Here is a 25673-nt window from a genome sequence, read left to right as displayed (position 1 = left end):
TGGCCGGCCGGGAGGCGCTGCGGTATTACCGGAGGAAGGTGGCCCGCTGGAACAGGTGAGGACCCCGCCCGGAGACCCGCTTCCCTGCGCGCTCCTCGCTCTCCCCGCCACCTAGCCCCGGTCTGCGGTGGCTTCGCCCGGCACTGGGGCGCGGGCACCACACATTGCGCCCCCTGCCCGGCCCCACCAGCCTTTGCAGACCTCAGAGTTTAACCCAGGATTAAGAGCTCAGCGCAGGAAAGTTTCTTGTGTAACAGCGCAGCGCAGCGAGAAATGCTCTCAGCCACTCCCCTGAGCTCCCTGTTACCCGCTGGTTTTTAGCTCCCCTCTCGTTCCCCAGTGCCTTCCCACCCGCTTTCTCTTTGGCCTGATGTGGAGAGGTGCAGGACTTCGGTTTTCCAGGAAGAGGTTTCCAAAAAGGGCAACTCCAGAGCTGCTAGGAATTCAGCCCTTAACTCTGCTTCTTTGGGTTGACCTGGGCGCCTTTCTAAAAGCAGGCTAGACCCCAAGACCCAGCTTTTCCTCTCATTCTCTGCCCGGTGTCTGAGCTCACAGAGGTCAGAAGCGCTGAAAAACGGTCCGTTCCCTGGCATGGCCACCCCGCTCTTCCCAGTTCTGTGGCTTGTACTTTTCTTGTGAGTGTTCTAAATTGGAGATAGTTTATTATCTTTGATTACCATGATGATTTAGGCTGACTTGAGTCTGAGGGTTGATGCTTCCACAAAGAAGAATCTTCCTGGAATGCTTAAAACCCAAAGCAAAATCTAGGAGGGGGGGGATATAAAAAATATGTAGAATAAAATTGGGGGTTGAGGGGGTGGAGAAGTATCATTTTCTTAGCTGAGATCTCCCAGCTATGGTAGAAATCTTTCATATTAGTTGAGGAATCTGTTTTGAAGTACAGAACTTGTCTAAATATCACTGCCAGAGTTCACTTTTGCACCACACCCAACCCTTACAAGAGATTTCAAAATGAGATGTCATCAGTGGTTTTATAGTCCCTCCGGGAAATGAGTAAACCGTAAATCTTGGTTGAAACTCAGAGCTAGCCCAGTTTAACTATTGTTTCATTATCCTGTAGTGCTAAAACTGGAGGGAAGGGGCAAGGGGGAAAATGGTTAGCAAATAAAAAGAGGAAGAAGTTGACGGTTACTGGCGGAAATCACTGTGGAGAATTTCAATTGCAACTCTGGCTGATGATTTTATATTAGAAGATAGTAGTTCTCGATTGCACTGCTAATTGCATGCAATAAAAAGGCAATTTGAGAGTCCTTCTCAGACACCATCATTTTCAATATTACCTTTATTTCATCAATAGCATGGAAATCGGGACCAGTGAACTCTGCAGTTTTGCCCCCAGGAAAATTGTATACACATATATTGCAGATGTGAGAATAAGGGACAATGAGCAGCTTTGTAAGTGTAGATTAGCATTCATTTAGCCACATTCCTGTGGCCTTAAACCCCTGTGTTACTTTGGGGCTGGAGATCTTTCTCACCAAGCTGTACAAACAATTTTAAGCTTGAGTTTTACACCATGTGTTTGTAAAAATGTACTGACCAGAAATGACGTTGGTCATTGAATACAGGATTCCTGGGGGCTGGTAACATGCACCTTGCTGTATTCAGAAGCCACAGGGCCATTTCGTGCAGGTGGTTGAATGAGGCAGTCTCCTAAGCAGGTTTGTGGCCCATAGAAGAGGGCCAGCTTATTTATTAATGTTGGAACTGAACTTCAGAGGCAAAGGACACCCCCACTCCCCTCAAACTGTATTGTGTCAGCAGGATGATTACATAAGCAGATGTGTTGTGACTGTGTCCGTGTTAAAAATGGAACCTAGTGTAATTTTGAATCACACCCAAGGTTCTCCTATAAGAGGTAGGCACTCAGGCCCTTAAGAAAAAGTGTTCCCTCACTCAGTTCACAGAACCAGGAGGAAGTACTGATGAAGCCTGACCCAGCGTGCAGGGCTGAAGAAGCCTCTGGATCTCCCCTGCAGACAAATAATTAGAATGGACAACAAAGAAAGAGACAATGAATGAGCTGGCTAATTGTCTCTCTCTTGCACAGACAGGACCTCTTTGTCCGCAGCCACAACCCTGCCAATATTTAAAACAAAATGATTTATAAACATACGTGGGTGCTTCCATGCCAATAATTACCTACGATTAACTGCTCCCCAAAATAAGTGTATCAGCAATCTGCTGCCCCGGGAAGGATGCAGGTAATAAAATAAGCCAAATCAGCGTTCTTCACCACTTTCCCGGAAGAGACCATTAGTCTAAGTGATTTCTTTCTTTCTCCTTTGAAAGCTTCACACTGAGAAATACAGCACCCATAGGAAGTCAGAAAGTAGCCTTCTGCCACTCGAACTCATTACCAATAGGAGATGGTAATGACTTACTTCTCCACCCACATTTCTTTTTTATTTCATGCAGTAGACGATGGAGCTTGTACTGTTGTGAATGATTTGGCTCTCGATCAATATTTGTCGATCGGATATCAATATCTAGGCAAATTGAAATTCAGAACATGCCACTTGTCGGTGGTTTATCCGTGCGCTTGCTCTCTGACCCTGACGTTTTCAGCAAGTGCTGCCCTTGCTCCCTGGCTTTCCCATCGCAAGGTTACCTAGTGTGGTACCATTCAAGTTCCAAATGTAATCAGGGAAAGCGTTTCCATCAGGCCATCAGCTGCTGATCACAGCAACCAGCCAACAAAGCCAGGCTCCACCAGCCATGATGACACCTGTCAGGAATTGCAAAGAGCCAGGCTCACGGGCAGCCAGGAGATGTCATTTTCCCTACTTCAGGCCATAAACTAATGAGCCCCAACTGTGCTGCTCCTAGCCCTGATCTTTAATCAGCAATGGTGACAGCCAGGCTTACTGGAGCACAGGTAACCATCCCCAGCATGCTTAGAGGCTGAGTTTCAGGTTTCTCCCCTGGCCTACCAGCCACCCCGTGCTGGACAACATCTGTCCTTAGACATGTTAAAACTGGCTAGCATGGGCTGGAGTTTTGCCCGTGTGTCTGTGGTCAATTCTGTAACCCTCTGGCCATGACAGGCAAAGTTAAACAGAGTCATGGCTCCCTTAAATACAGACTCCAACAGCTACACTGCAAATGTGAATTCTCTTCGCTGGTTTTCTTCCTTCTAGTTAGGAAGGTGATGCCCCGCAGTGACTGATTCAGTATTTCTCAGAAGTAAGAATGCGCGCGCGTGTGTGTGTGTGTGTGTGTGTGTGTGTGTGTGTGTGTGTGTGTGTGACCATCCATCAGGAGCCCCTGCCGTCCCCTCTCCTCCTTCCTGGCCACCCCTGATAGAAGAGCCTGGCCGTGAGTCTCTCTCTCTCTCTCTCTCTCTCTCTCTGAAAATCACAGGAAAAAGACTGGGCAACTTTTCAGAAACAACAGTTGTTCAAAGGGAGTAAATTGGCTGAAGTTTTCCTGGGGGAAGCTTTGAGAAGATCCAGAAACCAAGGCAGATAGAGGAGAGCGGGGAGAAAAGGCCAGGAAAGATGAAGAAAGAATTCTGCTAGAAAAAAGAATTGTCTAGTCTGGGGGTTTGGGAAAGATAAGTGCCCTCCCCATGGCATCCATGGAATGAACAGAATGATCTCTCTATTTCACTCCCTCTTCCTCTCTTCACCCTATCTCTCTCTCTCTCTCTCTCTCTCTCTCTCTTCCTCCCTGTTCCTCTCTCTCTCTCTCCTCCCTCTCCCTGAATTATCTTATGACTACTCTAGGCCATTTGGAAAGTGGACTTCTTGTGGGCAGTTCCACTGCAGAGTGAACAGGAGTCCAGGTTCTTACTCGTGGATGGGGGCCATTTGCTTTTCTCCCACAGTCAATAGGGCCTTGGCCTCTTTTCTGATTCTTCCACCAGTGATGCCAAGCTGAGAAAAGAAGTGGCCTCCTGCGATTTGAAAATGTTCCCCTGCAACAGCCTGTATGTGGTTAGCAAAGGGAGTGGAGATCCATTCCCATTTCTTCCAATTAGAGTCTGGTGTGGCTGGTTTTGGAAAAGCTATTATTTTACTGGTTTCTGAATCCCTGGAATCATTGCTAAGGGAAACCTCTCTCCGCTCATCAGAATCAAAAGATCCAAGCAGATGGTTTCTGAGCAGGCTAATCCAGAAGCCCATCCATTTTCAAATTTCCTCTCCTTCATTCCAAAGCCCGGTCCTCAAAGCCATGACCCCAGCAAGACATAAATCAGGGAGCATAGCACTGTTCCTCACCCCAGGAGGAACCCATTTTTAAACAGATTCAAACAAAGCCCTTCGGCCTGGAGGAAGAGGTTGGGGCCCTATTCCCACCCTCTACCAACCTCCTTTTACCCCAACCAAATTCTCATTGACTGTGGGGTCCATCTCGCTAATGTTTCACTTGAAAATCCCCCTACCTGAAACCTGCTTGTTAATGTTCCTTGTGCAAGGTGCCTTTTGTACATTTGGTAATCTAGGCCTCGCAGCTTTTGAGGAAGTGGGTACCTGTGGTAGGCAGAGTTCCAAGATGGCCTCCAAAGATTTCTAGCCCTGCCGTCCACCTACCGTCCTAGTCATTCAGTCCGATGCTAATATGGGTGCTGCTGCAAAGGGCTTTTAAGATGTAATTAAAGTTCCAGACTAGTTGCCCTTGGAACAGGCAAAGTATCTGCTGAGCCTGACTGACTCCCACATTCCCTTAAAGCAGGGTGTTTTCTTGAGCTGATGGAAGGAGGAAAAGAAAGCCAAAGATTCAAAGTGTGATAAGGATTTGACATGCCACTGCTGACTTAAAAAGGGAGGGGATCATGTGGCAAAGGACATCAGTGGCCTGTGGGGGCTAAGATTGGGCCCTCTTGGCAGCCTGCAAGAAAAGACTTTAGTCCTACAACCAGGAGGAAATGAATGCTGCCACCGGAAAGAATGAACTCAGAAGCAGATCTCCCCCCAGCTTTTCTAGATGACAGCTGAACCTGGCCAAGGCCTTAATCACTGCCTTCTGAGACTTGTGCAGGAGCACACATCACGCTGGACTTCTGTTCTCCCAAAGGGAGAACTAATAAAGGGGCTTGTGGTAACAGCGATAGGAAGTGAACGCGGCACTGCTGTTTACTCCACTGTATAGAGAAAACGTGGTAAGAAGGTTACAGTATACGGTGTGCCCAAAGTCAGCAGCTAGCACGCTCCGGCAGGCTTTAGATGCAGAGGGCCTGGCTCCAGAGTCCACGTTCTCAACCAGCACCTCGTGTCCTTTGATTTCCGGAGATCCTATTCTTTCCTTTTCTGTGAAGTCTTTTCTGACACTCCCCACCCACTCTGGTCCCCCCTTGACTACAACACCCGCTCCTTGTATGTATGTTGTTTTTGTATGATTCTCTCCTATGACCAGTCAGAACTTCCTAGAGCTTAACGCTCTTGGCATGAAAAGCCCTCAGCTTGCTTGCACATGGTAACCCTAATACATCTGCTTCATGGTTTACCATTGGGTAGAGCCGGAATAAACATTTGCAGAACACGTAATTGGGAACAGACAACACCAGGATTTGGGGGCTGTTAGTCAGTGCCGCGTTATCTCCTATGCAAAAGGGCTTGAACAAAAACAATCCCAACTGTAAAATCACCCACCTACAACTTGTCTACTCCTCCCTATAAAGTCTAGACCAAAACCACCTTGCTGAGAACATCTGAAATTTGGATCTGGGGTGCCCTTCTTTTATAAGTAGCCTAAATAAAATCAATTGGTGAGGGAAAGTTGACCATATGTTATTTGCCAAGATGAGAGAATTCTCCAGTTTCCTGTGCTTTCTGAGGAACAGCAGCCAGTTCATCTTGCATTAAAGGAAGAAGGGAAACACAGAGACCTTAACTTAGCCAAAGCAACCCCTGCCCTACCCCTTGGCAGGTGCTGACCTGTATTTTTCTTGTGATTATTCATTAAGCTGGAGGCAGATGAGAGCCTGTGGATTCTGCTGAAGGAGGCTTTCATATGGCTAAAAGCAGAGTGAGGCTACTATGCTAAACAGCTGTGGCTTTCGCGGAGCACAAGTTCCCGAGCACAAGTTACTACCTGTTATTATAGGCAGACGCTCACATATGTGCCTAATGAAAACCACAGTATGGAAAAAAAAAAAAAAAAAAAAGGCTTAGCTCTTTTTCTGCCCTGTCACTTGGCAGAATGTCCTATGGCTGCAATGTGAGGTTGGGACAGAACTGAGCCTGAGCTCCTTGGAGATGCCAGCACCCAGGACTTTCCATCCTTAGAGCCTGCCTTTGGAGGCCAAGCTCTGGGAGCAGCCAGGAGAATTTGGCTTGAGCAAGAAACAAAGTGAAGTCCCAGAAAAGAGCTTATTATCACTAGTAATCATCCAGTTAATAAATTTGGGAAGCCCCGGGAAGCACAGCATGGTTAAAGAATCAGGTCCTAAGAAGCCAAGTGCCTGTAATAAAATTCAGCAAAATGTGGAGAAAAAATATGGCGAGGAAGAGAGGGCTGGACAAGGGCACATGACTGAGAAGCTGGGCCATAAAAGACATAGTGGCCTGGAAAGAGAGGAGATTTATTTATCAACATCTTACTTTTTCTGTGCTGCTGGGGATCCATTCCAGAACCTTAGACATGCTCAGCAAACATTCAGCCGCCAAGCTACATCCCCAGACCAAGGGATGAGATTTTAAAATCTTGGGCGAAGCTGACGGGCTAGTAAAGATGTCCTCTATAAAGAAAAGCAAAGCCCCTTAGCCCTAAGCAGCCAAGAGCAACTCTCCGATAGCAAATGTGCCTTCAGTCCTAGATCCTATAGGGAAAGTGTATCTATCTGGTCTCACAGCCCAGCCCGTGCTCTTTATTACCCCGAGTTAAGAATGACGCATAACCATAACCAGTAGCTGCTTATTTCTGCATTCTGTGCTCCCCTGAGCACTCAAAGATACTACAGAAAGTCAGATTGACTAACCCCAATTCCTTATTTAAGTCCAGCCTCTTATTAAACAAAGTTTCACTGAGGGTTTGTTTTTCGTTTTTGTTCTTTTTTTTTTAACTGGGGTTACGGAATCTGGGTGAGTTCAGGTGAGATCCTTATTTCCCTTAAGTTATGCCAAATTTGCATTCCATGCATACGTTCACGTTCCTAGGAAATAGTTCATTTTACTTGCAAAGGATTCACTACATTCGGCAGGATGCTTTAGTTTCACAAGGCAGAAACCCAATTCACACTGGCTTACGGAGAAATCAGAGGCCTCTTGGCTCTGCTCTTGGAGCTTCCTCGGGCCTCCCTGCCTCCTGAATGAGACAGCCTCGATCAGCCTCCTTAGAACAAAATCTTTATTTATTGTCTGCTTGATCTGTTTGTATGTAGATAGACTTTAAGCTCCTAGATAGACTTTAAGCTCCCGCTTCTTCTGGAGTCCAGTATTTTAGGTTGAAAGCTGAAAACGGGCTCTTTGCTTTTCTCCTAAAATAACACTAATCCTCTCCAAAGCTAACAGATGCTGTGGTGAAATGGGTTGGACACACGGCATCGTTTTCCGTTCATATTAACCAATGCAATGTTTAGAAACAACAGTGAAGATTTGCTTCTCCTTTGCAGGCTCACTAAGAGCTTATATTTTATAAATTATTTCTGAATCTCGTTGTGTCCATTTATCTACAGGGCATTTTTGATACAGGTTGCGTATCCCTTACTTGAAAAGCTTAGGACTGGAAATGCTTTAGATTTCAGATTTCTTAGAGATGGAACATATCTGAACATGAAATTTTTTTTTGTACTTCATATGCACCTTATACACGTAGCCTGAATGTAATTTGATACAATATTCTTAGTGCACCTGAATTTTGAGTATGTTCTGGCACGTGAGGTTTCAGATTTGGGATTCAAGTTTCTTGATTAAAGATAATCAGCCTGTAAAAGTTGTTAATATTAACATTATGAACATACAGAACCATTTTTGCTCCCCAAAGTTATTTTAAACTGTAATTAGTTCACCGCCAAAACACTGGCTGTTTCTTACTGAACAAACAGTAAGAAAGTCCTGAAAGTCTTCATGGAAAAGCATCCAGCCAATTTCTATTTTATCATAAAGCAGCTGCCTTTTCCACCCCAGAACAATGGTGCTTCAGTTGTCCACAGCAGACTACGCGGGGCCCTGGAGAGAACCTTCGGTGGAAATCCCGGCCCTGCCTTCACAGAGGGGGCCCTCTGAGGCTCAACCCGTCAGGGAAGTCCCCATTTCAATGGACAAAACACTCTCAGTGAAACTCGGGACACCAAAGCAAAATCCAGGAAAAATTTTGCTCCAGATTCATTACAATTCTAATCACTATTTTATTATAATGTATTAGTGAGAACCTGAGACCGGAACATACATCATCAAAGGTGAATTTCGCACTGTGAGCTTTTCCGTCTCACTGGCCTGGATCCCTTTGCAGACGATGCTCTCTGAGCTGCATGGCCTCAGCTGGATCCCTGGGATGTCACGTGTGTAGAAAATTGGCAGTCAAGTCTTTAGCTGTGGGTTCGCTTCACATTTCCTGAGCAAGTTCTGAAAAGGGAATTTAATCATCATATCTGTCTCCTAGGCTACCATAACATATTGCCACTACAGTCATTGACAGTGGCTTAAAACAACAGAGATCAATCAATTACTGCCTGGTTCTGAAGTGCCACCAAGGTGTGAGCCAGGAGAATCTAATCTTGGCCTTTTCCAATGTCCAGTAGCTGCTGGCATTTTTTCACCTGTGGTTGCCCTCTGTCATCCTATCACTTCCTTTTCTGTCCCTAACAGCCTTGGTCTTCTCTTGTCTGCTCTGTGCCTCCATCTGTTGTTGGATTTAGGACATGCCTGGATTATCCAACATGCTCTCCAGGTCCTTAACTTAGTTGTATCTTCAAAGTCTCTTTTCCCAAATACAACCCATTCACAGACTCTGGGGATTATGTCATTTGGGATTATGTCATTATGTCACCATCGTTCAGCCTGTGACAGTCAAACTCCATCAGTTACAAAGGCTGGGTAGGAATCTTTTAAAAAATTTTTTATTCTTTTAGATGAATGAGAAACAAAGATTATCTGTTAACCTCTTAGGTCTATCAAAAGAATAACGATATGTTGTGATATAAAATAAATGTTAAATAGTTGGGGGAAAAGCAGGTCAAAGGAAAAATGAGGATACATAAGACCCAATGGGACCGAGAACAAGGAGTCTCCTGGAACAATGATTGTATTCAGAGGCTCACAGTGGAGTTAGCTCTGTTAGGGAGCCACTGTAGAAACCAAACAAAGGACCAGAAAGCATGCAGTGGTTCCTGGTGGTGACTCAGCAGAGCACTGTCTTCCACAAGCCCTCCCTGCCCCCAGAGGACACTGGTATGAGGACTGGCATCCTCCACCACATCCTTATGGGAATTTCCCAGGGTGGCTCTTAGCGCCTCCCTCAGCGTAAGCAGGTGGCACCGTGCCCATAGTCAACACAGGGCCTTCGGAACCCAGCCCTGGTGCCTCGGGAAAGGATTGAAAGCCCTGAGGTTCCAGGGCAGTGAGTGGCAGGAATACCCTCCATCTGTCATCCTCCAGCCTTATTCTGTTAGCAGAGCTTCTGAGTGGCACTGAGTGATGGTGCATTTAGGGTAAAACTCCTGGCAGCACCTAGACTGCAGTTTTTCAGGGTTGTCACTCAGTGCAGAGAAAGAGATCAGAGTAGGAACAAAAGGCTTTTTAATGCAGGTCATAGAGTCAAAGAGGGTGGGCAAGTGGACTCAAAGCCACTGACTTCTGTCCAGTGAGAAGCTAAAGATCCAAGGGCCAAACTAGAATCTCCTCCAACTGTACTTTGTACCTTCTGTGACAGGCTAAGGGGTGTGGGGTCTGTCGATCAGTACACCATGGACTTCAGCTGCAAAACTGGAGGCTGGAAAAAATACCCAAATAGATTAGAACAAAATGAAAACCATCAATAAAATCATGGTTGAATGGCTAATTAATTTATCAGTGGCCCCTCTGGGTGAAACTCATTGGAAAATGAGCATGCTAGGTAGCCTGATGGTGGTAACATTCTGTTGGGTCATTAGCTATCCACCCATTAAAAGGTGGGAGAAGCCAGCCAAAAATAATGCACTTGGATTTGCAGCAGGTGACCTGCAGCTCTTCTTTTTTGGCAATCTCAGAGCCAGTGTTCTGTTAAGGGTACTTGAAGTTTGTGATATTCAAGCAATTTTTTCTGCATGCATGAGAAATTTTTCTTCCTAACTTTCTGAGCAGGGGATGCTGTGTCCAACTCATCCAGAAGTATTAGTTACCCATGAAGGTGTAAATTAACTAGCAGATGAATCAGAACAGATAGGCACCACTGGAGATGACCAGGGGCTCTTTCTGGTCTTTTGGGTCTTCCTTTCAAAGGGAAAACATCCTGCCTTACCAACCAAAAGGGTGGCCTTGGGCCTTCTTTCTCGAAACCCTGTTTTATTTTCATCAGGGCTCTTAATGCACTTGGTGTCCTCTTGTTTAGTGATTTGCTTAGCAGTAACCTCACTAGAGCTTAAGCTTTTAAAAGATTACATCCAGTTGAATGGTGCCTTCAAAGAAAGATAAAACCATGTCCTAATTCCCAGGTGCTGTAGCTGTTATCTTATTGGAGAAATGGTCTTTGCAGATGTAATTGTCATGAATAACTGAATTGATAGAGTTAATTAGTTTGAGATGGAGCGGTCATCTTTATCCCTGTGGTCCCCAAATATTATGCTAAGTATCCTACTAAGAGAAAGGCATGGAAGATCAGACAGAGTCAGAAGAGGAGGCCATGTCCCCAAGAAGGCAGCTACTCTTAAGGTGGCTGTAAGAAAAGGAACAACAGTCACCAGCAGCTGGAGAAATCAAAGAATGGATCCTTTCCTACAGCTCTGAGAAGGGCACACCCTGCTAAGGTGTCCTTTCCAGACTCTTGGACTCCAGAATTGTGACAGAACACATCTGTTACTGCAGGTGACCACATTTGTGGTGATTTGTTACAGCCGCCACAGAACCCCAGTAGAAGGGCGGGGTAATGTCCACTCTTCCTCATCACGATAACCTCAGGACCAAAAATGCAGCTTGTACACAGTTGGAACTCAGAACATCTTTGGTAATAGGATAAAAGAAGAACATGCTTAAGAAGCCTTGTATTTAGACAACTCTGGATATAAGCCCTGGCTCTGTCTCAGAAGAGCTATGAGATCTGAGGCTGGCATCTTCACGCCTCAGCTTCCTTCTCTGTGAAATGAGATTTAACACCCACCCCGATGTGTGGCTGGGACAGTGGCAGAGGGCTGTGCACATGGCACTGGGTTGGGCACTTAGTTCATTGACGCCGAGTCACCAGTAGGTGGAGACCTGAGTCGGGCATTCTCTCCGCGCCATGTGTCACGTGATGCCCATCCGCATCCAGCCCTCTCCACTCATGTTCGATGCCCAAGCTGAGGGAGAAGCAATGTCTGAGCTGCTTCCCTTGCTGGGGAAGAGCACCAGTTCCGCCCTCACTTCACTTAGCCAGGGATCTCTCCTTCATCGCTTTCACGCCGAATACATTGGAGAGAAAATGCAGAATGGGATGTCTGCACTCAGTCCCCGTTTTACAGACTACACCCCCCAGACAACTGCACCCACACACGCTGCAGATTCTTGGGACGCCGCCTTCCTTTTCGTGTAATAAATCAGGGATTAAGCGAGCTGCCCCTCTCTCGCCGGACAGCTTTCGCTTCAGACCACTCCTCCGGCAGTTCAACAGGTTAACGACGTGGGCGGCCCCTGACACTAGTCAGCACTTTGTGGTCAACGTGGCATTGTCTCAATGATTCCTCGCAGCACCCTCACAGAATTAGTAGGTACTGTTATTACCACCAGCCATGAGGCTCTGGTGGTCTAGGTTACACAAGAAACTGGATTGCAAAGTCAAGTCTTTCCAACCCCCGCACTGAAATTTAACCCTGAGTTTAATTTTATCTCACGTTTTAGGCTAGGACCACAGGGAAACAAATACAAGGTGAGACTCGCGCTCAACCAGCTTCATGGGAAGGGTTCTGAGGGAGCCCCCTCTTCCCACCCAGGCCCAGAGATTAGCAAGGCAAAATTCATTCCAGCACCTGCTGTGGGAGGAGAAGCTGCGAGGGCCTTTCTGGAGGGCGACTTGACAGTCAGCATCACAAAGTTTAAAACCAGTCCAGCTCAAAGACCCATATACATCATAAATGGATTTTTAAATTTTATACCAAAAATGTTTGGGTTCTAATAATCAGGGGAGATAAACCGTTATTGGTGGAAGCTTTCACCACATTCTGAGCTTATGCTTGCTTGGTCTTTACCACAGTGCTGCTTCTTCCTCGCAGAGCCATGCTGGATAAATCCCTGACACTAATACCTTGTTCCCATATCTTTCAAATAGGGGTAATAGCAATGCTGACCTTATGAAGAGTTTCTGTGAGGATTGAGTAAAAAATGCATGGTGCTTAAAATGGTGCCTGGCACCAGATAAGTGCTACATAAAAGTTAGCTGTTTTCCTTATTTGGACCTATGGAATGATTTGGGGTTATTGCTTCCCCTAGAATCAGATTTTTGCTCAATGGGACAGAAGCGTGTGTGATTCCCGGCCCCGGGATGGTCTATGGTGTGCTGTTTCTCATTCAAGTCCCTCTCCTTCAGCCCCCTGTGCCTCAGAAGCCTCACTCGCCCTCTGGATAGATCTTACTCAACTGCTGAGCCCAAGGCTATGGTTCCAAGAGGTCAGGATGGGGTCAGTACCCAGTTAGTCCAGAGTAGAAACAAGGAGTCCATTGCAACATAGCATGAAACCAGCTCTAAGAAGAGAAAGCAATTGTATTTTACCCAGAAGGGAAGAAGTATGCACTGGGAAACCAGCCATTTGGCAAGACCTCCTGAAATCTTGGTACAGTCAATGCTGACTCAACAGCAGAGAAGCAAGTTTAGTGTCTCCCCTAAAACCACCCCCATCGTGCTCTTTAAGGAGGTGCTATCAAGTTTCAAATTAAATCCACGACAATGCATCACTTCCTCTACAGCCACCGTGGAAACTCAGAAAAGACTCATGTCGAAAACCTGGCTCACAGTCCTCCTTTTTCACTTATCGTTTTGTTACTTCTCCTTTGGGAACCTTAATTTCCAAGGCTGGAGAGGACCAGAATAACATGGGGAGGACCCCAAAGGTACATGTGTAATGCAGATTGCTAATATTAAATGAAAAGGCACGCTATATGCGACAAGAGTCAAGAAGTTATGGCAGAGACATGACTGCCCACCAGTACCCACGTGTGCTCCTATGTCCACCAGCTCCCTGCAGCTGGGTGGATCACGCCACCAACTCCAGTCACTGGGATGTCTGTTAAAGTGACCTACACCCCTTCCTGCTAACACAGTTAAGAGCTGTTACTGAATCCTCCACTTCCTCTCTTGCTTGCCCTGGTGACCGTGGAAGTCACATGTCAGAATCTTGAGGTGTCCCACAAACCAGGTCCCTGAGTTACTCTGTAGAGCAGAATCCTTACTCACCTTCCTTAGACGAGTAGCATCATTAAGAAATAAGCCTTCACTTTGTTAAAGCCGCTAAGATATCAGGATTAGATTGTTGTGGTAGTAAAACTTGGCCTACCCAGCCTAAATGAGGTAAAGGCACACCGATGGGTTTTACTCTGCCTTCTCAAGCATGTAACACTGATTTCTTTTTTGAAAATCAGATCAAATAGGACTCTGAGTCCCCTTTCTTATTAAATTGGTTATAAATTCAACCTCCATTGCTACCAGATCTCCTTTCCCTAAGCCCCTTAGGATGAATGTCCTTGTGGTCTCAGGAGCCCAGCATTTGGGGGACAGGACTCCATCCCTGTCCCACCACCTGGTCTCCTGAAGGTGGGTAGTACTGTTACTTCTGGATCAAGCCAGAACCCAGGATCATTCCATGAAGCTGGATTTCTAGTTTCTACATGAGTCTTCCGAGCACCACCCAAGCATTCTCCACCTCCCTGGGTCACCTACAGGAAGCAGGCCACACAGGACCCCAGCCAACTTTCCTTCCCTCATAGTGGAGAATCTTTGTGCTTTCCCCAAATTTTATGCTTCTTCATGCACTTTTTACTCTTTGCCAATCCCCCTGCCTAGCATATTTCTTCACTGCGTGGAGACTGTCAAGAAGAAGAAGAAGAGGAAGAAGAGGAAGAAGAGGAAGAAGAAAGAAAGAAAAGAAAACTTCAGAGATGGAGTGGGGAAAGCCTGAGTACCTGTCTAAACTTCCAGTTGATAATGAATCATAAATAACCTCCAAAACAAGGAAACACAAAGATCCAGCTTCCTTCTTAGAACAAAGATGGATAAAATTCTGGAAGAACAAACATAATGCATTAGTATCTCAGTAAATTATCTTACCACATGGTTGACTATGCTGAGAAGGAAAATAAGCCAAAATCCACATTTATTCTCTATTTTTAAGCCAAGTGGAAAAATAATACCACGTAAATTAGCACTAGCTCACAAGTCAAGGACTTGAAAGAACTTAATCTGGGTGAACCACAGGGAAATGTGACTACAAACCCTAAAAATATGTGTCCCCATATCACCCTCCTATTGCAATCCCCTACATCCAGGTCTTCCCCTACATTCTAATCCTACTCTCCTTCAAATGTCCACGTCTATGCTTTAGGCAGTAGGACAAAGTTTAAATACTTTTAACAATTATATTCGGGTAAACCATTGACTGTTAGAGCACCCGGGGTATGAATTTAACCCTTCTGCATTTTTCCACTTGAAGTATTGCCTTTATTTAGCACCATTTCTGCTTTCTACACTCAGCAAAATGGTCCAGGAGAGAGAGAACTTATATCTGCCTGCCCAGTGCCAATACTACTTGCTAACTCTGTGTGTGTGTGTGTGTGTGTGTGTGTGTGTGTGTGTGTGATGTGTGTGTGTGTGTGATGTATATTCGTTTACTTTAGGTTTACAGTTAGAGGATGAAAGAAGCAAAATCATAACATTTAAATGGATCGATATTGCCTCATGCAAGTAACGAGTGACAACTAAATGCTTGCTGACTCAAGTTTGTGAGTTTTTTTAACAGCTAAGTAACATCTTCACTTTTTTGCTGTGTAGAAAATATAGAAAGTGTAAGAGGCCCTGAGGAAGGCCTTTATGCTGTCTATGGAAAATATTAAATTGCAGAGAGCCCAAAATCCATCACAGCAATTTTCAGGTTGTCATCAGAGGATTAAGTGCTTTATTTGCTCATGATTCTATGGCTCCAGCCTAGGGTTTCCAACCTGAGTAAAACTGACATGTTTTGTGGGCTTATCCTCTGCAATGCAGGAAGTTTACAGCAACCTTTAGCACTCCCTCCCACCAGCTGTGACAACCACAAGTGTCTCCACACATTCCCAAATGTTCCTCAAGGGGTGAAATAACCTCTACTTGAGAACCACAGGTCTATCAAGGAGGCAACAGACATATGGAAGGAAAGAAGGTGTGGCTGGGGGGCCCCTGCTTTGTGAAGTGTTGTAGTCAGTGTTTTCAAGGGAATAGATCTACTACAAGACACGTATCTTATAGGATTATTTTATAATTGTCACCCAAAAAGTCAAATGCAATGAAGTGCACTAGAGACCCAAAGAATCCACAACAGTGTCTCACTCAAGTCCAGCTTGTGGCCTAGAGCCCACGGCAATGTCTCATGCTTATCCGTATGGGGGATCTGAATGAGAAAGGCCCAAATGTCAGTGGTGGAAGCCAGAAAATCTACACAAGTGGGGTGAAGGATTCAGGTCACCAGGCTGAGGGGTCTATGCTGGAGCCAAGAAGTGATGCTTACAGTGAAGGTCAGAGTTTCCCTGATGAGAACAGCAGCCATTCCCAGTGACAGACAGCAAGGCCCCGAGCTCCTCCTCCCATGAGAACAGCCAAGTTCACAGCAGGAAAACCAACCACAGCAAGATTTTCCTAGAAAACCAACAGCCTATGTGTGATCTTCCTCTCCACGTCTCTTTTTTGCCATTGGCAACCATCCTCACGTGGGTCTTCCATCCCCAAAGTCCACTGACTCGGTTCAGCTGGGTGTTGACCATTAGTTAACCCACGACAGGAAGCATCACTTCGCAAATTGCTTCAGGAGCTCCTCAGTTTAGTGTTGAAATTTCATGTTTCTGAAAGTGTGTTGTGTACACACAGAACCCGGGGTGCTGTGCTGTGCTATGTAAGGAACACACGGGTTCCTTCTGAACACATCACAGGTTTGCCAGCAGGACTCATCTGGGCCTCTGCAGCCTTTATATGTGCTGCCACTCCCCAGAGGGGTTGCATTTACAGCTCTTTCTGCTTCTATTTATGTGGAGCCAGTGACATTTGCTAAGCATTTTGGTTCTTAAGTCTGCACAAGGACTAGGATCTGGGAGATACGGACTAACTGAAGGAATCCACAGATCCCTGATGGGACTCTGATGACCAGAGATGATTTCCTTGTTCTCCACTAGGATATTCACCTACATCTTCAACAATCAGCCCGAAAGTTGCTATAGAGGGAGAGATGCAGCCTTCTCACTGAGGTCATTAGCCCAGCTCCTAGAAGGTCCCCTAGCTTGCTGTAGGCATCTAGATCAACCGATAGCCCTATAGACTCAGGCGTTAGGCCACCTATCCATAATCAGCAGGAATAAAGTGAGCAAGCCTGGCCATACTGACAAGACCATGCGAATCATGGATCAGGAAGATTAGGATTCCTAATTTTATCTCAGATTTCTGCATCAGTTAAACAAGTCATTTTATCTTTACTCTCTACCTGTATGTAAAAAGGGTGATCAAAATGTACAATGAATGTTTAAATTTTTTAAATATACTAAAAGTAAACAAGGCATTGCCATTAATCCCCTTAAAAATGCTCCCCTTTGCTTCAAACACACTTATCCCATCGCCTTTGCCATTTTCTGAAGCACTTCTGGAAATCTCGCTGCCGCCAAGTACCATTCAGTGGAAAAGCAGGTTCATTAAAAAAAAAAAAAAACATTACATCGTGTCCTCGTCTACGTTATTCACCAGAGCCTGCTCCACGTGACACCTGGCTCTTCCCCAAGAACAAAACGACCATGAAAGGTGAGAGCGTTGAACTGATTCAGGATATCAAAGCAGCCATGGCAGGGCCACTAAAGACACTCAAGAAAGAGCACTTCCAGAACCGCTTCACAGCGTGGCAAGTGTGATGAGATGAGTGTGTTCAGAGTGAGGGGCAGAACTGATGGCCGTGTGTCTCTCGCTGTAATAATTCTTTAAAATTTAAATGCTCTGTGCACTGTATTTTTATCCCATCTCGTAAGGGATGAGGAGTGGCACCAGTCACCGGACTCAAACCACGGCTCTGCTGCTGCCACTCGCCAGCCGACTGACCTTGAGCTAGCTCGTTGGCTTCTTCGTCTGTAAAGCTCACTTGCCTCTTTGGGTTGCTGTGAAGAGACATAAATTGAGTCACGTGAAGTGCTTTCCAGAAGGTGCCGACACAGAGTAGGGGCACCGTACGTGTCACTAGTGTGTACAACAGTGGAAAATAAAAGCCAGTTGTGTTGGAAACAGACATGAAGAAGAGGGGCATATGGAGACACAGAAAGGAAGGATACGGCAGCACAGATGTGAACCCAGCTGAGTGCTGGTTTATGACCGCCCCGAACCATTTAAAGGGTTCAATATGCAGAGTTCAAGTTTCAGAATTTACATGATTACCTCTCTCCAGCCAACTACCACCCACTTCACAGTGACAGTTCCTGGAGATGGAAAAGGTGATCCTTAGGCGGTGCCTTTAAACTTGGTCTCTACAACAGCAGTGCTCAAGAACCATGCCATGCCTAGCGGTTCTCATGGACTCCATCAACTGTAACTGCCAGCAGCTGCTTGCGTTCATTCACAAAGGCTGCCGAAGCAAGTGACTGCAAACTGAGGAGCTTCACACAAGCTTATTCGTATACAGTTCTACTGGCAGGAAGTCCAAAATCGAAAAGCATCCAAGGGTGTACTCCCTCCTGAGGCTCTTGGAGAGACTCCAGTTCTTGTCTCATCCACTTTCCGGGATCCAGGCCATTTCCTGTCCATCTCAGCCTCCGTAGTCACATTGCCTCTTCCCTGTTTTCTTCTTATGGGTCGGTCTTATGAGGGTGTCTGTGACTTCATTTCGGGTCCACCCAGGTATTCTAGATCCTTAATTTAACCACACCTTCCAGTTCCTTCAGCCAGATAAAGCAACATTCACAGGTTCCGGGGATTAGACATGGGCATCTTTGGGGGAGCCATTATTCCGCCTACCACAGGGACCATCCTAGAAAATGCAAAATAGAGTTCTCACCTCCATCCTCGCAAGCAGCACTCAGGTAAAGAGAAGTGAAGCAAGACACAAGTAATGCTCAGTGTCCCCTCCTGGCATGAGGCACAGGCACCTATATAGATGTAGTCCAGGAACAACAATTCACATAAAGAATTATTAATTCATTGAATCCTCAGTAGAATCCCAAAGGTAGGTAGTTATTCTCCTATTTTCCAAATGGAATGAGGGATGTTTGGCAGGTGGATGGCTGGCAGACAGATAGGTAGATAGATTGATAAACTTGCCCTAGGTTGCACAGCTGTGAGTGACAAAGCCAGGAAGACAGGACCCTGGATGAGAGACCTGCCTGTTCCACCCCCACCCCTCATGTGGAGATTTGCACGATCATCATTAGTGGTGACTCTGATTTAGACACGGCAATGCTGTCCCCATCAACTGCTCCTGAAAATCAATTATGGACACAGAAGTGAACAGAAAAGGATGAAATGGGAAATACGCTCCCTGAGTTCATAGGATGATGTCAGTGCACATTCTCCCACCCACAGGATTTTGATGGTGAATCAACCCAGTCTGCCAATGGTGCCTTTTGGGGAGAGTTGGCTCTCCGCATAGTTCCACAGTGAGCACAGACAGCCAGTAGGAACTCAATGCTAAGATCTCAGCGATAGAGTCTTTTTCAGTTGTGGACACTGAAAGGAGCCATTTCTAAAGCCCAGGGCTCTTTTCAGCTGCAATATCTTCCACTCCAGGTTACTTCTCTTGCTTGGGATGGGAAAAGCAAGAAGGTGCGTTAGGATAAATCCCCTAATTTCCTAAAAATAAGGTGCCTGAAAGTCATACGCAAGGGGTTCGAGAACTGTTTCTGGATTGGGAATTGCACGACTGCCTGTCAGAGACAGATTTGGCATCACATTTCTCAGCTAAGCTTTAAGCTTCTCAAGGGCAAGGATCTGCCAAGGATCCCTCATTTGCCCTGTGTGTGCTGGCTATAGTGTTGGGATCTAGGTAAGGAGATCAGCCAGGATGCAATCAAGAAGCATTCTGCATAAATGTGGGATCTCAGAAGTAAGGAACTTACTCGGTGATCAAGGCTACTTGTTATTTTCTCATTCCAAATAGTCCTTTATCATACTGATTTTATGCCTATCATTTTATACTTTTCTCAAAGATACTCCCACAAATCACATCTGCTACAGGACCCACAAAACCTGGATCCTTTTTAGTCCCAGGATAAATAGAAGAGTGGGAGGGAAGATTTTCTTGGATTCTTCTAGACTTTGAGGGTGCAGGGAAGGAACAACTCTGAGAACATGTTCTTTCTGAGACCATCGCCAACAATAAGAACACTGGAATAATCATATGACCCAAACAGACACAAAGTTGAATTGAAAGCTAAGTGCCGTAGAATCTCACATTAGATTTCATAATTTTCTTTTTAACAGAAAACACCTGGAAATTCATAAAGTGAATAAGACCGAATTTATGAACTCTGTTATAATGGAGATGGAATTCTAGTGCTCGAGAGATATTTGCCCCCAAGTTTTGATACAACTCTTTTGAAATATGACAGAACTTTTACAACAGGAAATTTGTCCAGTCAGCTAATAATCAGTTATTTAAATCAGTTTTTAAAATTAATTTTATTGGTACATTTTAGGTATACAGTATAATGACATTCATTGTTGGAGATTGGTACCTTTACATAATCTATCTTGATTCTTATTTTTCCCCATTCCCCTGCTCTCCCTTTAACCCTTCCTCCCCTCTCAATTTACAAAGGCTTTGTTTCTGTTTTTTCATTTTCCCATATTAATTCCATTCCCCTCTTTCCTTTCCCTTATGCCTCCCACTTCCCCTTCCCCTTTGGACCTTTTCTTCCTATTTCACATTATCTATTATACCCTTTCATCTTTATTTACACTTTCAGTTTCTCACAGCAGAGAAACTATCCAGTATTAAATCAGTTACTTATAAAGCGTTCACTGTGTGCTGAGCATTTGCCAAATACTGAGGAGGTTGCAAAAGAAACCCAAAGCGTATCCTTGCCCTCCACAAATTTAGAGCTTTGTTGAGAAGAAAATATGTGGCCTGAACCTTTCACTGTTGCTGCACTTCTCCTCTGATGAGACAGCAGAAACTGAGTTTACAACAACATAAAAAAATGTTAGCGGAGACGCCTGACAGCCCAGTTCTTGTCCTCCTGTCCAAGATCCCAGGCACCAACAACAGAGCTCTGTGAAGCCCTGCAGGTCATCTTTTTACCCCCATCATGAGACATGGTGAAATTCACAACCGCTCTCCACCTGGCATGGCACTTTACAAAACCTTGGGAATGAACAGCTCCCGGAAATGAGCTAGGCTTCAAGCACTTAGGAAACAATTAAGGGATCACTACCAAATTCCTCTCCAGAGAAACTGGGTATGTGCTTTTAAGGTCAAAAGATCATCATTTCTGATAACAGCTCGATAACTGTGAATTTAACAAAACACGAATTCTGTGGCATGCTATCTAAATAGCTGTTCTTGAGAGGACTTGGGGTCATTCCTCTCGGATGAAAGGTTGTGGCCAAATGCCAAAAGGAGACTACTTACTTCCCAGAAAGGATAAACATTGTTTCCCATTGTTCGTTCAGTCCATCCTGACTCAGGAGAATGGAAAGGTTTAAGAGACAATCCAGTTGGAAAGATGGAAGGATGAAAAGTAGTATTTCTAGAAATTTTAATATAGCAAACATATAATATCCAAAAAGCATGCAAGACTATTTATCTTAAACTGGGGCTTGATGAAGGCTGTGACTCCCATTAGCTGTATTTTCAAAAAAAAAAAAAATACAGAGGGTAACTCTCACAGAGCTGTGCATCTACTATGTGTGGAATAAGGAGCACATTCATTCACCCTACCAGCACTTACAGAGATGTTTTACTGGGGACCCCAAAAGATTACTGGAAATCTCTACAGTTGGCTCCAGGCTCCTGCCCAGTGTACAACGCAGACCTGAGGAGAGGGGGAAAAACTAGACAGGAGTAAAAGAGAAAAAGAAACTGGGCTGCCAGGATGACCAATGCCAGTGCAACCGACAAAGGTGCTGGCCAGTCCAAATCACTGATTTTTATTGGTCATCAGTTGGGGTAAAGGCCAGCTACGTGTAAGGGCAGCAGTACATGAGAGGATGCGCAATCGTGCGTTTCCATGGAAATTAATATAAGCAAGCCTCATAAAGGACAAGACAAAGCATTCTCAAATTAATAACAGAAGAGACAAAATACATGGTTGTAATTAGAACATTGTCCTCCCAGTAAAAAATGTTTTAGTTTTGGAACTGGAGTTTGGGTTCGAGTTACTCTGACCTCAGCACTAGGCTTTGGCCGGACTCCCTTCTATAAACAAGCCGATTGTGGGGTTGACGCTTTACAGCCTGCTTTGGGGCATAATCAGTATTGTAGGCTCCTCTGGCATGTTACACACCAAATGCTAAGGACCCAGAGTTGGACAGAATTGGATATGAACATATGGTGGTTAAGCTTGATTGTGTCCACCTGATTGGCTTGGGAGCTGTCAAGAAGATTGTCAAAGCACACTTCTAGGCATATCTGAATAGGTCATGGGAGTGTGATCTTGTGCGCTATTATATCTGGTCGCTGGCCTCTCCTCTCCGCCACTGTTCCCCAGCTCTGCTTCCCAGTTTCCATGATCTAATCAATCTGATCATCTTTGCTCTGCCATACCCTTCTTCTATAATGTTTCTGCCTTAGAACCAACCAGCCATGAACTGAATCTGAAACTATGAACTGAATTAAACTTCTCCTCTAAATTGTGGGTGTTGGGCATTATGTTCCAGTGACAAGAAAGCTGATTAATACGCATCTACCCTTGTGATGCTTCAGTGGATAACCATAAGCAATGTGAAACTGTACATGTAGAATATACGGAGAGGCACATCATGCAACAGAACACACAAACAAGGACTCAGGCCTTGTTCAGAGACTGATGCATACTGAAAGAAACTGAGACTTGAGCTGGTGGACAGATAAGAAGGATAATAAAGAAGCAAAGAAGAGAGTAAAAGGTGAAAAGCGCCTCTTGCCAAGGAAAGAACATATTCCCAGCCCATGTGGTGGATGGACCCTTGCTTTTGTAGTGGGGGTACACTAACAGGAGTCTAGACCAGTAAGCCCAATAGTTTCCACATGACAAAAATATTCTGTCATTACACAATAGTCACGAGTAGCTACTAAGCAGCTGAAATGTGGCTGGCATGCTGTTGAACCAAATTGTTAATTCTATTAACTTTTAAATGAGTTTAAATAGTCACATGTGGTTAATGGTTATCACCTTGGCCAGTGTGGGCCCCATAGGCAACATTGATGAAGCTTGTCCATTTATCGGCAGTGGAGAGACATTGAATTCTTCTAGGCAGGAGGTTGCATTAGAATGGCATTTCAAAAAAGCAATCATTCTGCTTACAGTATGGAGAGCTCATTAATGGGAGTCTGAAGAGCTCTCGAGGAGGTAACATCTACATGATTTGGTGAAGGAGTAGTTATTGGAGGGAAAGAGAGGGTAACTCTTGGGTTCTGGCTCACCCAACCAGATGGAGGGTGGTCTATACACCTATACTGGTTCCCTTCCAAGCTCTGTACCCTTTCTTCAACTTCTGTATATTTTGTTGCCAGTGATCTTACCGCTGGAAGATCCAGATCTGGGAGTTCTGCTTCACATTAAATGATCCAGATCTGGGAGTTCTGCTTTTCACATTAAAAAATAATAATAATAATAACCGTGGAAGAGAAAGCCCTAGAACCTCTGAATCTCACCTTAGTTGGAAAACAGTCGTTTGGAAAAGAGACTTTGTGGGTATGATTAAGCATCTTGAAATGAAGAGATGACCCTGGAAAGGCTGGGTGGCTCTAAATGTCACAAGTATCATATAAGAGAGAAGAGGGCAAAACAAGGTGATCACAGGGACAGAGATTAGAGTGACACAACCAGAAGCCAAGGAACACACAGAGCTACCAAAAGCGGGAAGAAACAAAGAATAGGCTCTTTCCTAGAGTGCGAAGGCCTGCTGCTAAGTTGATTTTAGATTTTGGGCCTCGAGAATTACGAGATAATAAATGTCTGTTGTTTTAAGTCACCAAATTGGTAGTAATTTGCCATGGTAGCCACAGGAAACTAATACACTCCCTCACTATCCCTTCCCCTAAGGAATAGTCATAGCCAGTGACTGATGAGAGAATGTACAAAAGCCCACATCCTTGGCCTCAGTGGAGAACACATTTTTAGGTATAACAAACTCAAGAGCTTCCTGAAGGATCAGACCAACTCTGGGACTTCACCTGAAATCACACCTGCATCTGATTTTTTCTTCACCCTGCCCTGCTTCCCCCTCTTTCTTACCACTTCCTCCATGGAGTACCTTCCTAAGAAAACACCTGCTCCTAAGTCCAAAGCCCAGGATAAGCTTCAGGGAGAACCTGACCTAAGCAAGTAGCTTCTACCTGAGCAAAAACCTCAGCTGAGGACCAAAGTCAGCCGGAAGATCATAAGTTTGATTTTGAACATACAGTAGTGAATACAGTTGCTTTTAAACAGATACTGGAAAACCACGACCTGCAAACCAAATCTGGCCCACGAACACCTGTTTTGGAGCACAGCTGTGCTGAATGCAGCCGAGCTGGAACACAGTTCCACCCATTCATTTACTGGTTATGTAAGGCGCCTTTCAGCACTCTAAGGGCAGAGTTGAGTTGAAACATTGTATGGCCCATGAAAGCTGAAATATGTGTTACCTTGTCCTTTACAGAAATAAGCAGCTAGGTATTTTGATCTACAGCTCAGAGGGCTGGAGGTGTAAATTTTCAAGTCCTCTGCAAACAAGTGGGAATTGAAGTTATAGGTGTGGATACAATCATGTCTGAAGTGAAGCTAGAGGGAGGGCAGCAGACAGAGCCAGGATAGACCCCTAGGAATTCTAGCGTTTCATGACAGATCGAGGAAGACTGAAAGACAGGAGTAAAACTAAGAAGACAATCCTCCAAACTGGAAAGACGAGTTTGCTGCCCACTGAGTTTTAGGTCTTAGGACGTTGAAAGGTTTTATTTCCCTCTGGAGAATCAATATAGAAAGAAAACTATCAGAAGAAATATAGTTTCCAGGACATCCAGAAATGATTTTGCATTCAGTTATTTAAAACTTAGTTTGGCCCAATGTGCCTAAAAATGTAGATTTTTACTTGTGCCAAACCTTGGTTCTGAATGATCTGGTGAGTTCAAAGTCAGGCAATTGTCTAATCCCCTTTAACCCTTTTGTGCATTTACCCTTTCTGACCTGCTGTATCTCACAGAGTTTTTCTTATTTGGCAACTTTTCTTTGTAGACAACTCAATGTGAAATAATTTGAGAAACACTTGATTTCTATGGGAAGCTTGATCGATGGATACCAATTACAGTTAGGAGCAGGAAGTTCTGGTATGCTATCGCACAGTTAGATGACTGTACCTAATGATGTTGTATGTTTTTAAAAGCTAGAAGAAATGATTTCATATATTTTTACCATAAATAAAACGATAATTGCTTGAGGAGAGAGCTATGGTTCACCCAATTTTATACACTACATGTTATATATTTGAAACATTACATGGTACCTCATAAATATGTATACGTTTTTGGCTTTTAATGTCTCTCTTTAAACATTTAAAGTAAAGGGAAAGAGAGCCAGATTTGGCTCAAATTATGAATCATCAAATCTCTGAAATATTTTGTAGCCCACCAATATCAAAAATATATTCTAATCACCACAGCTGTATGTATGAATAGTACTTGAGAGCTTCCAATTTCTTTCTTTAATGAATATAAGTACCTTCTGTGTACAGGGTGTTGTGTTACATTTTGTAAGGGACACAAAGATGAACGAGGCATCGCCTCAGTCCGCTTGTCTGCCGGAAGGAACAAGAAATAGTCCTTAATCGCTGTTACTCCAAAGACAGCAATAGCAACAGAAGAGTAGTCATGGCATAAAAGTTTGAGGTAAAGAGAGAGAAAGATCCTATCTAGTTAGAGGGCTGGAAACAATTGAAAGGGGAAGTTGCGCGGGATTTGGGCTCTGAAAGCTAGGTTGCTTGGGGGGTGCTAGAGAAAGAAATTTGGACTCGCGGTTATGGACCAGGACCCATTGAGGGATTTTGTAGGAAGCATGTGCTTGGGGCGGAGCTTCGCACAGTTATTTTGGTAGTGGTGGGACCCAGCATGAAGAAAGAAAAAAAGACCGAGGTTAGAGGATATTGGAATATAAATGAGGGTTGAACTAAGGCACAGGCAACAGGAATAAAAGGAAAAATTAAAGCGTTGTGGATGCAAAACT

At 44.7% G+C, this 25673-nt stretch overlaps 1 protein-coding gene across 1 annotated transcript in view; it reads left to right on the top strand.

The window, feature by feature from the left end:
• Positions 1-2: 2 nt before the first annotated feature.
• The window catches only part of Fam20a (FAM20A golgi associated secretory pathway pseudokinase), a gene marked incomplete at its 5' end in the record, with an annotated part of 53011 nt that continues 27340 nt past the window's right edge, over positions 3-25673 (top strand). The window contains one exon of the mRNA XM_010616847.2: positions 3-55. Within this exon, the coding sequence (XP_010615149.1) occupies positions 3-55 (53 nt within the window). The remainder of the gene's footprint in view (positions 56-25673) is intronic.

This window comes from Fukomys damarensis, unplaced genomic scaffold, assembly GCF_012274545.1.
Source record: "Fukomys damarensis isolate Sample0158 unplaced genomic scaffold, DMR_v1.0_HiC HiC_scaffold_23, whole genome shotgun sequence".
Taxonomy (NCBI): domain Eukaryota; kingdom Metazoa; phylum Chordata; class Mammalia; order Rodentia; family Bathyergidae; genus Fukomys; species Fukomys damarensis.
The sequence above is the reverse complement of the archived record's forward strand: the minus strand, read 5'-3'. Positions and strand labels throughout refer to the sequence as shown.